The 12,855-nt window shown below is 44.9% G+C and overlaps 1 protein-coding gene across 5 annotated transcripts in view; it reads right to left on the bottom strand.

Moving 5' to 3' along the window:
* Nucleotides 1-12,855, bottom strand: part of LOC116950564 (chromodomain-helicase-DNA-binding protein 5-like) — a 51,833-nt gene that overhangs the window by 36,111 nt on the left and 2,867 nt on the right. For all 5 annotated transcript variants that reach the window (XM_032968443.2, XM_032968445.2, XM_032968446.2 and 2 more), the window contains 4 exons: nucleotides 6,030-6,148; nucleotides 4,445-4,651; nucleotides 3,556-3,668; nucleotides 1,022-1,347 (listed from right to left, as the gene is read on the bottom strand). In XM_032968443.2, coding sequence (XP_032824334.1) covers nucleotides 1,022-1,347; nucleotides 3,556-3,668; nucleotides 4,445-4,651; nucleotides 6,030-6,148 — 765 coding nt within the window. The remainder of the gene's footprint in view (nucleotides 1-1,021; nucleotides 1,348-3,555; nucleotides 3,669-4,444; nucleotides 4,652-6,029; nucleotides 6,149-12,855) is intronic.

The raw sequence follows: 12,855 nt of genomic DNA, 5'->3' as shown, positions 1-12,855 counted from the left end.
AACACATTTTTGGAGCAAGTGCTGTTTGCAAGCACCTATTCAGATCTACACAGGACGCAAGGGGGGCGGGGTGGGGGGACAACACCGTGCCTGGCCGCCTTTGTCTCTCCAATGTTAATGTTTAGACAACGCAATAGGGTACTTTTGAGACCAAGACGAATAAGGAGGCCCAGAACTGGTTTAGATATTTGTCACAAAAGTTGGTCGCAAGTGGGAATTGAACATGGGTTGCCAAACTCTATGTGCATGTAAACACACTTGTATGGATAAAGACAAAAATCCCCCATATAGCCTTCAGACTGCTGGAGCAAGTGCTGTTAGCGAGCACCTATGGAGGCCAGCCCACGCGCGGTAACACATGCATGTGGACAAGTGTACACGCAACTCCACTGACACAAACATGCATGCACACACTCGAACAAAGATGCCATATTTAGCCTCTGTCTCAAAACTATACTTTATAGGTCATTTTAGCCACCTGAGTGGCGAGCTTTGACGTAGGCAAGACGATCAAACTTCTCCCCATCTCTTTAAAGCGGGAAGTTGCCAAACGAATCTCAAAAAGTCACAAAGTAGACCTAAAGTTGTGAAAAATATCACAAAAAAATGTCCCAATATTTCAGACAGTAACCACACCGGAGCCTGAATACACACACCTGGAATCTTTCTTAAGTCTACACAATGTCCTTTTTTCCCAGAAAGTCGAGAGACTGTTGCTCATCGCTTTGAAAACTAAAAGGCCACGAAAGATCTAGCAACAAAATCGTTGAGTTGGCAATGCTGCCAATCCCTCCGACCCCCCCCCCACCGCCATACATCCAGCATCACCGATTCACTCCATTTGCTCGCTCATCAGCGTTCATTCACCTCCTTATCACTCTTCCATCACTTAACACCATGGAGACCTTGCTCCTCAATTCCTCCACACAAGCCGAAGACCAGACGGATTGTTTCTGTCTCTATGTACCTGTGCACAGCAACTGTGATTTATCCCCCCCACCCTTGCACCCCTTGCCCTGACCTTTTCCCTCTTTGGTCTTGGCCTTCCTCAGTGGCACAGGTGGTGCCGGTGTCGCAGCGGGTGCTGCTGCTGACACTACTGCTTCCTCAGTGGAGATGGTGGCGCTTGTGACTGGCGTCGTCTCCGTGGTGACGGTTGCCGGGGCGACAGTGGGCATGGAGATGGAGGGTGGCACAGCTGGGTCCCTGGGAACCGTCGCCATGGCAGCGGCGGTTACCGTGGAGCCCTTGAAGGGGCTGTTGGCGCCAAACTCACGCCACTTGGCTCCCAGCACGGTCATCATCTTCGACACCGGGATCTTGGGATTCTTTTCCGCTATCATAGGCCTGATGTGGCAAGAAAGAGAAACGTAGCCATGGAATTAGCGATGTTCGTTTTGCAAACAGAACCATGATACGCAGGAAGACGCATAATCTGAAGGAGCTATAAGAACCAAAATACAAGGCAGGCAAATGCAGAAGAAAAACGGAGAGAAGAAAATTAAGGACCAACAGGCGGCAAAAATTACACAACAGGTTGAAAATACCCAATCAACATGTTCATATCAGTTGTTAAATAAAACGTTTAAAAGTGTTTGTGCATTAGCTCTGTCTATCTGCAAAGCGGAGTGAAAACTCTCGTAAAGTTAATCCAAAATGAATTTCACTTCAGTTGAAATTCGTGTTGCTATTAGGTACTTGCCCGAGAAAATAACCAGGCGAATTGGTGAAAACCGGGTAACAGCAAGAATCGGGCAAAACTGTGATAAAAACCAGTGCCAAATTAATTTGCCTTACTGCTCAAGGCTACGAGGTATTATATTTTGTGAGGTAACATCTCACGGTGTCATCTCACCATGCAGCTGGACATCTGTGAAAAAGAGCTTTATAGCTCATCCGAATCCTCCATTATAATAAAGGTTCTGATTCTGACTTTTGAGCATTAAATATTTTTCAGTTCTGTAATTGTCAGACATGTCCTCTCCCATCTCGTTTGCTCTGCCACTAGAGGGCACTATAGAAGCACTGAAAAGTCACATGACCATGACGTTAAAATATTTTCTACTCGCTTTACTACCCGGCGTCGCCCGGGACTTGGATTGTCTAGGATTAATTTCACATCTATATGTTTAGCATACTTCCCAAAATGCAACAAACTTGAAATTTGGCATGTGGACAGCTTCCAAACTGTACACAATGCAAAAAATATTTTAAAAACTTTTGTATTTTGGGGGGGGGGGGGGGGGGGGGTGGGCGCAATAATGCATAGATTTTGCACAGCAAGTGAGTGTTGACATTACATCTATGACGTCACCCACATGCGGCACCGTTACGCAGTGTGCCTGCTGACGTCACGCATCCCCCCCTCCAACCCTCCACGTAGGCCGTGTATTAATCCCAAGACAGGAATCCAAGTCCCGGGCGAGAAGCCGGGTAGTAAAGCTAGTTCCCTTATATTTCACTAAACCCCTAAAAAAAATGTATGCTTGCAAGAAAGAAAAAATCAGAAACAATCAATTTTAACTAAATCGGATGTTTTTCACTCAAGGAAATGCAACCTCAACCCACTTATACGTAAGGTCGATTTAGGCAACTTGGGGAGGGCATGAGGTGGCGAGCTCAAAATAGTCGCGCTCCCTTAGAAATTCCAGACAGCATAAGCTGTGCAAATTTCATGACGTCAGAGCTCAGCATTGGAGAGTTTTTGCTGCTTCACACAGATGTATTTTCTGCTTTATATTTAAGAGCGAGCTGAAAATAGTCGCGTTGACGACGCGGAGGGTTGGGGGGGGGGGGATACGTGACGTCAGCAGGCACACTGCGTAATGCTGCCGCATGCGGGTGACATCACAGATGTGACGTCCCTGCTCACTTGCTGTGCAAAATATATGCATTATTGCGTCGTCGTCCCCCCAAAATACAAAAGTTTATTTTTATACTTTTTGCATTGTGTACAGTCTGGAAGCTACCCACATGCCAAATTTCAAGTTTGTTGCATGTCGGGAACTATGTTAAACATTTCGAACACACACATTCACAAATTTCCCTTTTATATATATAAACTAAAATTTGTTGGGGGAAAAAAATAATTGAATCCCAAAAGACTGAAACTCTAGTAGCATTGCCCATGACAGCTTCGGTGCGCAAAGGCATCCCCGATGATATGTATTGCTATGCTAATCAAATATTTTTACACTTCAAAAGTAGAATCTCAGTGTTTCCAGCTCACTTCGAATAATTCACCCCAGCACCACAAAAAGGTGTTTATATTTATCACTGCCCTTACTTAAGTGTGACCAAAGCCACACCTGGGGTGAATTATAATTACAATACAGCAGCATCGTTAGCCAAAATTACTTTGACATTGTGGTTGCAATTCAGTAAAGATGACAGGTTTGTAATTGTATTTGACTCCAGTTCTGGCTATGCACACCTGATGTGTGTATACGTTTGTGAGCTCTTCGCCTATTTCCGCACATGCACTTCATTTTATACGATTCTATTCCCTAACAAGAAAACAGGAGGCTCCTTTAATGGGCTGAGTGTTGAACTCACCGTACAAACTGGCTGAAGGCCTTGTAGTTTGTCAGCGTGCGGTAGTCATCCTCTGTGTACACGTGGTCCACGTCTGAGAAGCCCCAGTCCCCAAGCATCTGGGCAGCGTTTTTCTACAGCGAACAGAAGACAGTATTAAACAATGCACACATCTTAACAGCCCTTTTGTCAATCCACTGCTAGATGAGGGCCTCCCCTAACGCCGTCCAGATCACGGAGTTATTTGATCGCACTTGATCACACTAGCGAGTGCTGGTTCGTGAATGCAGGCAGCATAAAAATATGGAGGCATAGATGTGCAGTGGAACAATGGGTTTAGATGCATTGCCCTCTGCTGCCCACAACAAAGGAGCCCTGCAGCAGCCTATAACAACCTGTTTGTGTATGGTGGCCAAATTGAATGTCAGATGCGGGCAATGCTGGATACAGGAAAATTTTAGATAGGAGGAAATCAGTGTCACACAAATGTTCATCTACTTGCTGAATTTAGTGAAGAGACGAATGATGAACAGACCGATGAGGATACGGAAATATAAACGGATGTGACAAACATTCTAATTAACAAACAGAAAGCGTATCATATCTAAATGGACAAAAACCAAGATCTCACGAGTCACATGTTGGGTAAGCCACATCAGCGAACACCAATTATGGTCAGCACAGCACGCAAGAAGATGGTGTGCCAAGTAAACAGACACGGACCGATGGTGGAGTACACAATAAACTTGGTGATCTGGCCATAGTCTACCGAGACATCGACCAAAATAAACTGACAATAACCGAATGATCTATCAATCGACCGAAATGGTCAACCGAGTGAGTAAGTGACCGACCAAACGATAGTTGAACAGATTCACTGGCCGGGAGATCGACCGAGAAATTCGCCAACCTGTGGTGCGTCGTCGTCATCGTCGTCATCCTCTTCCTCTGCTGCAGCCGCCGCTAACGCCGCCGCCTCCTCCTTACGCCGCTTGCTGTTCTTCTTCTCCTTCTTCTCCTTGGCTTTCTTCTTTTTCTTTTTGCTGGGCGCGTAGTCGCTGCCCTCGCTCTCCGTCTTGTTCTCGTCCTCTGCGTCAGTCAGCTCGCTCTCGCTCTCCTGTACGTGCCATCGCAAGCACAAACATGCAACCCCTCGTGAGCCTTTTCCACCACACGCTTGCTCATACCCAATCCCACACAGACTATGAAGGCTGGCACAGACTGTTGGGACAAGTGCTGTCAGCGAGCACCTATGAAGGCTGCCACAGCGCACGAGTGGTTGGGTATGGCCAGCACGCCAGTCACCTTGGTCTCCCCGGTGCTGATATTTACACACCACACCAGGTACACATTTAAGGCTGCGTCAAACTCGGAGAGGCCTAGGACCAGTTCAGATATTCATCAGTAATGCTGGCTATGAATGAGAATTTAACTCGGATCACCAGGTTTGTAGTGCAGTGTACAAGCCACTGCACTTCCATTCCCCTCACAAACACAGGCACACACAAACACACACTGCAAAATACAACCATACCACATGCACAAACACTCCCCTTGTTTAATGCATCACTGGAGTGACATCACCGCAGCATGAAGGCAACATTGCTGACAAGCTAATTTTAAGTATTTTCCCACTGAGGTAGCTTTAAACTAGTATGTGGCAGCCCATGACCAGGGCGGGAAATTATGTGCCTGGAGAAGAGCTATATCTTAAGCTATGGACCAGAAATGAAACTAAAGTTAATGTACCCACTGCACCAATACCATTACATAAGTCGCTTAAGCACATCACTAACAAATCATTATTGCACACACATCAGTGCAACACGACTCCCAAGTTTTTTTAGCAAAGTACCAATCGAATTGTATGTTACTCGTAGTCATGTAACTAATCGTATTCCACAATATAAGCAGAACTGACAACTGACCATTGGATCGGTCCTCACATCATGCCTTGCATGTCAACGAACTTCACCATATAAAGAACCAATACAATTCCAATGCACACAAGCACAGCAATGACCAGATTTTAGGCATGGTATCAATTAATTTCTATAGACACACGTGTGATACTTGTAAATAACATTAGACCCTTTAAAAACAGTGCCCACGCTCATATACTGCGTCCTAAAGTTGAGACACCTCCAATCCACGTCTACCAGCGAGACGCACCTGATTATGGACGTTACAAATCCTCGACCATCACTTCCCATCCAGTGGCAAACGTGGCAAATGCTTCCAAGCTATTTCCATATACGTCGAGTAATGCAACTGAAAATCAGTTGCGTAATCTACTACTTCAACAATTCAGTTGCAGACTGTTGGGGCAAGTGCTATTAGAGAGCGCCTATGAAGGCCGAAATGACACGAGGAGGTGGTGTGGCGAGAACTACGTCCAAGTTCCGTATCATACACGGGGGATGACTCCCAGTCAGACACGACAATTATTTAACGGAGTGCAAACTTTCTAAGCACACACAACTCCCATCCCTCACCTCTTTCTTCCTCTTCTTTGTCTTGACCGGCCTCTCTTTTGATTTCTTTGACGATTTCTTCTTCTTCACTTTTCCGCTGTCGCTTTCCGATGGGACGTCTACATCCTCGTCAAATTCGTCTGAAGGAGACACGACACAAACGAGGTCAGGAGGCATTCGCTGAACGGGAAACTAGTCGCAACCAGGCATGTGATGAGTCAGCGATTCAAATTAATTACCACACTCACAATACAAGAATGAATTCATGTGCACGTGGATCAATTGTACATAGCCTTTTGTCAATACACTGCTGGATTAGAGCCTCCACACACTGTAAGGGTTGTGGGATTATTTGATCATATTTCACACTGCTCAGTGGGGATTGGTATCAGGAGGAGGACCATGACCAATTCAGATTATCACTGGACCCATATTAGCCGTGGCCAGGAATCAAACGCAGGTGGCTGGGATCAGGGCAGCACTGGTCCTCTTAAGTTTTTTTTTACATTTACACAAGATAAACACAAATTCTTACCTTAGCCTGAAACAATGTGGCAATAGAACGCAGCCAAAACAGTATAGGCAAGACAGCAGTCAGAAGTATAGACGAGACAGCGCAAATAAGTTGATACAGATGAGTGAGACAGCACAATCTAGAAGATGATGATAGTGATGATGGCAATTGCAAGACCACAAAAAATGGTGTTTGTGTAAGGGGAGGCCTTCATTTAGCAGTGGATAAACCATGGCTGATAATACATAAAAACCTACTACCATTTATCTCACATTCGTTCAAATGCAGCAATGCTTAATTTCAGACGTGCAGTATAATATTGCTGAAACGCATTGTATGTGTGAATGATTACTTTAATGTCACTTACTGGTTGAACGACTTTAATATTTAGCCATTTAACAATGCACTTTTAAAAAAACGTGGCCGAATGTCTTAGAAGGTCCAAAATGGCTGTCTGAGCCAGAGCCACTGATGTCCCAGGTTCAATTCCTGGTCTGAGCTGCCCATGATTAAAACAGGTTCTGAAGTACAGCGAGTTGGTCACACAATCCATACAACAAAAGCAGATTCTTATCCGCAATATAACTGTTGATGGAAACCTAAATCACAGCATGTTACAATCAATGATATTATCATGGCGCTATTTAAATAGCCACATTACATTGTTGCACTGTACTATTCTCCAAGATCTATGCTTTTCACCTGTACATTCTCTCAAAAACTAAACTTGTAATTTTTACCAGGTAAGGCCCACTGAGCCATATAGCCCTTTTTCAGAAGCGCCCTGGGTATCACAAAAGAAAAGCTCAACAAAGTAGCTTATCACGTGGAAATTTATAGCAGCCACATACTCTAAATACATGTTTACAAAATCTACACAACCAGAAGGAGTTCATAGTTCCATTTATGTTGGTATAGCCCTGTGAGCCATTCGGCTCTTGAATCGGGTGCAACCGCAACAAACAAAAAACATAAACAAGAAAACATCTTAAAGTGATTATGTGACTGTGCAAACAGAAAATCCAGGAAAAAAAATATCAAAATATTCCTGAAATAGCACCGTACACCAACGCTGTGTGCAAAAATCCCAGTGGGTTGCAAGTCAAATAACAACAACCACAAGACAACTAAGATTAAGGTCATCAGTCTAACTCCGTACTACAATAAACAAAAACATGGCCAAAACAAAAAAAACTTTTCGAAATCACCAAAATAAAAGCCATAAATCCAATGTAACAGTGGTCATAAGGACTGTGACCGAATTTTTAACAATAAACTACATAAATAAATTATAACACCAAAAACTAGAGCCATATTTTAGGCCACTGAATAGCAGTGGCAGCTAGGGTTGTACAACTCCTCTAGAGCAGTTTTGAGTGAAGATCTCATAGGTAGTGATTCAAGTTGCAGTTTATTGGCAATAGCATTCCAGACCCTGGGGGCATCAATAGCAAAGGCCCTTCCTCCAGTTTTTGTACGGCAATAGGGAATGTGAAGCTGGTAAATGAGCGAAGACCTGAGGTCAAATTTGTTCTTTGAAACAGAGAGGAGATCCAGTAGGTAGTCTGCGGAATTTTTTGTAAGTACATCGTGAATAAATAAGATCTGGTGCACAAGCCGTCGAACATTAAGAGATGTTAAGTTTGACCCAATGTAGAGATCACAGTGGTGAGTCCTATATGGGCAGTTCAATGCAAATCTTAAGGCCGAGTGATAGATGGAATCAAGCTTCTTCAGTATAGTACTTGGGGCTGATTTATACACGATGTCACAGTAGTCAAGTAGAGCCAGTATGGTAGCTTTTAACAATTCCAAACGGAACATTGGGAGGAAGCAGTGCTTGTGTCGATACAGAAAACCAATTTTTATTTTTGTCTTTTTACCAATATAATCAATGTGATCTTCAAAACTAAGTTTTGAATCCAGGATGACCCCAAGATACTTATAGATCTTGACTTGCTCTATTTGATAATTATTCAAGGAATGTAATTGGGGAAAAATAACTTCCTGCTTTAGTCCCGGAGAGAAGTATAGCACCTTGGTTTTGGAGGTATTCAGGACTAGTTTAAGAGAAACTAGCTGATGTTGTAGTTTGTTGAAATCACCCTGGAGCTTAGCAATCACGTCATCCGGAGAGCGGCCAGCAGTAATCAGTATCGTGTCATCTGCAAAAAGATTTACCCTGGAATGATCCAGTTCAGTGCCCAAGTCATTAACATAAAGAGAACAAACTCCATATATTAGGGCGTCAGGGTCGGGATCGAACCCACGACCTCCTGTAAACAGGCGAGGTAGTTTACATCTCGCCACCGTGATAGGTGGCATAGTGATTGCACAAGTAACCCAGCGACACGAGTTAGATTCCGGGCCACGGCTACCTTCATTGGCCAAGTGATGTCTTAACTGGTCCTGTTCTGCAACTCCTTCACCAAGCCACACTAACCAGCGTGAATATGATCAAATAGTCCACACGACCTGCATGATGTTGGGAGGCCCTCATCTAGCAGTAGATTGATAAGATGCAGTACACAATACAAGTCAGTGTCTCTGCTCAAAGCATTGCTGTTGGCAGCACTGAACCATTGGAGGAAATTCCATATCCACACTGCGACAAGGGCCAGCCATCCACCAAATCACCACTGTGTATTAAACAAATTGGTTATACTGCATTTGGCAATTGTGCACAAGCACAAACACCAATAAAATTAACATATGTCAATAACACATTGGCCTTCAAAGGAAACATACAACCGCCACTTTTCAGCCAATGGGCTTTCTTCATAGCAGAGGTCAGAAAGTTAAGAGTATTAGATCAATACGCTATTGTCAATTGATAGCCAAAAATCACGAGTCGCATCCTAACGTCAAGGCGCCGAAATGATGACGTCACCATGCAGCCCCCCCTCCCCCGTTTTGTCAAATGCATTATCACAGCGTGGTGTTGGGGGAGGACCAATCAGCCAAAGGCACGCATTAAATTACCAGCATCAACCAATCACAAGGGGGTGGGGGGCGTTCAGAGATCATAATAACCTGAGACAACCGGAAGTTGCATCACGCTGGAGCGGAATTTTCATTTCCCACACCGATTTAGACCCCCCCCCCACACACACAACATCCACCCCTGCCCCCCAAGTGGGACGTGATTGGCAGAGTGCCTCGACCAATGGAATGCAAGTATTCGCTACGTCAACGCGCTATGAAATTGGAAAGCGCGGAAACCCAAGAAACGTGCGAAGTGATGGTGGCGGAGAGGAGGGGAAGATGGCGAGTGGGGGAGGGGTAGAGTGGAGGGAGGGGGGGGGTCGCGTGGGGGGGGGAAGTGGAGGAAGGGGTGGGGTGGGGTGGCGGGGTGGGGTGGCGGGGAGGGGGCGGACGAGGGGAGGGGTGGCGGGGAGGGGGCGGACGAGGGGAGGGGTGAACGAGGGGAGGGGTGAACGAGGGGAGGGGTGAACGAGGGGAGGGGGAGTCGCCCCCCCCCACACTCCCGCCCCTCGCCCTGCGTGACAAAGGGAGGGAGAGTGGGGGATGGGGGGGGGTGATGCTGTGGGGGGTGGTGGGGGGGATGGAGTCTCATTAAAGCGTTATGTTGTAATACTAGAGCAGAGGCAGACAGTCTTATCATGTACATATACACAAAACCACCACGCAGACATAACATGCAATGTGTACAAACACAAAATCGAGATACCGTATGTATATATCTGGGTTTATGTACTCTATACAATGAACACGTCAAATACACTAACACAAGCGTGTTACAGAAATATGTAAAAACCAAGATAAGCTGCACTCTTTAGAACTTTACCCATCTGTGGATTGATAAAAAAATATTTATATGAATGTACGTGTATAATCACAGCCCGCACAGGCTACAGAGAAAAAAAACTGACATTACAACACACCACATGAGCTTATGATGTGAATATACTCAAGGCATACAACACAGGAAGGTCATATATAAACAGAGCCAACAATTTTGAGAACACAACAATAATTTATGTACAATACAGCACCCACAAGGGATACAGTATCGACACTGGGACACACGAGGCAGACACTGGAATGAGATTAAACTACGATAACATGCATGGCACGGAACATACGGAAACATGCACGACACGAACACAATATGCATTGAATACATGGAAATATACTGTACATGGAAACAAACGACATACCTCGTGTTGTGTATGCGTGACATTATGTAATATGCACACGCAATAACACAAACGCGCGATACTTAAAAGATGTAATTGACAAGCAGGGAAAAAACACACACGTCTTGAGACACAAACGTTATATGCACACTTTAGAGACACGCAGGCTGCGATACAATGAAGGCAATTTGGGAGATCCCCCCCCCCAACAGGCGTTGTTGAAACGCAAGGCGCACAGACTGCCAGACAGAAAACACACACACACAATGAGACTCAGACACACGACAATACACAGAAGACACAAGCCACAAAATATGGGGCACAGGATAAGACAAACACAAGACACACAATGACCATACACAATCGGAACACAACGCCACTACCTATGACAGCTGAAAGCTCAATCACCAGGGTCCATACACGCCATGGCCTGATGAGGTTTGCAAGAAGATCTTGAATATGAATCTTAAAGGTTTTGGTGTCTCGTGAATAGGGAGGGGGTGTGATTGTGATATTTCGGTAGATGGAGAGAGGGACGAGACGAGGTAGATGTGGGGGAACACGGGTACGTATGGAGACACTGAGATATGCAGGAAACACTAGGAGATGAGACGGGCATACGAGCTGTACAGTACTGTATATGGGATATGCAGAGCTAGGAGAGACATGTGGAGATCAGGAAAGGCAGAGATGGGGAGGACGCTGAGCGATACGAACGGAAAATGGGGATGAGAGGGACAGGCAGATGGGGGAAGAGGAGACGGGGAAGATGAAACACGAAGATGCGAGGGGAGATTAGAGATGGGGAGTAATGGCTTGGAGCTGTGCAGATCTTATGGAGATTTTGAAGAGGGGCGAAAGACCATCATCTACAGATGCCGAGAATGACGGGATAGTGAAAAGCAGGGTAAGAAGCGTTGTGACATTGCCGAGGCAAATTGTTTAAAGGCTAAAAGATGTCCGTGACTGTTTAAGAAGCTGTTCACGACGATAACTGTTCGACTATCTAAAGGTTTCTATATTTGATAGGTTATGCGTTAACGATTGTTGAAGATGTGAACGATGTCCGTGATATCAACGTTCTTGCAAAGCAATTGTTAATGCTGCGAACGATATTGATGTGAAGGGATGTTGAAGAGGATTTGAGATTGTGCGGTTTCGTCGTTAGCGATGTTCACAACTTTGATGACAAAGCTAATTGCAATGTTAACGATTGCGTAAATGTTAACCTTGTTTTTCAAGACCAAGCACGTGTGTGGCCTGGGAGCGCACGCGTCCTGCCCTCGCCTAGCGCCGGGGGCCTAGTCGCTGCACGGAGCCTTTCCCGCCCTTTCCCTCGACTAATTTCGCCTCAAATTATTTTTAAAAAAAACGTCAAATACAAACGCACAATTGTAACGTTACTTTAACTCCGTCTCGGGTCAGCAACAACTTGAAACGCGAAAATTTGATCTAAATTTGCGAAATGTTTGCCTGAAATACCACCCAACGCCGGGTACGCGTAATAAAATTAACTCGGAATCCCGCTGAGGTTTTCCAGCGATTACTCGCACAAGTACAGGCACGATTTACATACAATACACAAAACGCGTGTCAACATCACACTAAACACATTACACTTTTCCCAACCCTGCTTATTTAAGCGGCAGGCTGCCCGGTTTTTTAAACCCACATACCGCATTCAACGTGTCAAAAGCACACCACAATTCCTATTAACATTATTATTATTAACACCGAGTATTTGCGTAACGCGATATAGTATTGCGCTGAAGATAGGTGTTCGGATCATTAAAACCCGGTTTAAAGTTCGGACGCACGCGGCTAAGATCGCTACGAGTGCACGAATGCCATTCGACAATGCCAGAACGGGGTTTGGTGCGTGAAGTATAATAATCTTAAGTTCTTAATACCGGTGTTAAAACATATTTTACTCACATTGCTTATCCAGATATATACCCAGCGCAAAGGCCCACGCCACTCTACTAGAATGTCGCTGTACTGTACAATACGTTTACAAATTCGGGATTACCAAAAGTTTAAACCAAAATTTGTGCACAGCCACACACTGCATACACATTAGACACACAAAAGCTTAACATTCTACACGATGCAGGATTAATGAGAAGTACTGGAATGTTAGATGCGATGTTACCACGCACTATTTAACGTGTTG

The sequence above is a fragment of the Petromyzon marinus genome, chromosome 39, assembly GCF_048934315.1.
Source record: "Petromyzon marinus isolate PM22_M1 ecotype Great Lakes invasive population chromosome 39, UKy_Petmar_22M1.pri1.0, whole genome shotgun sequence".
NCBI lineage: Eukaryota > Metazoa > Chordata > Hyperoartia > Petromyzontiformes > Petromyzontidae > Petromyzon > Petromyzon marinus.
The sequence above is the reverse complement of the archived record's forward strand: the minus strand, read 5'-3'. Positions and strand labels throughout refer to the sequence as shown.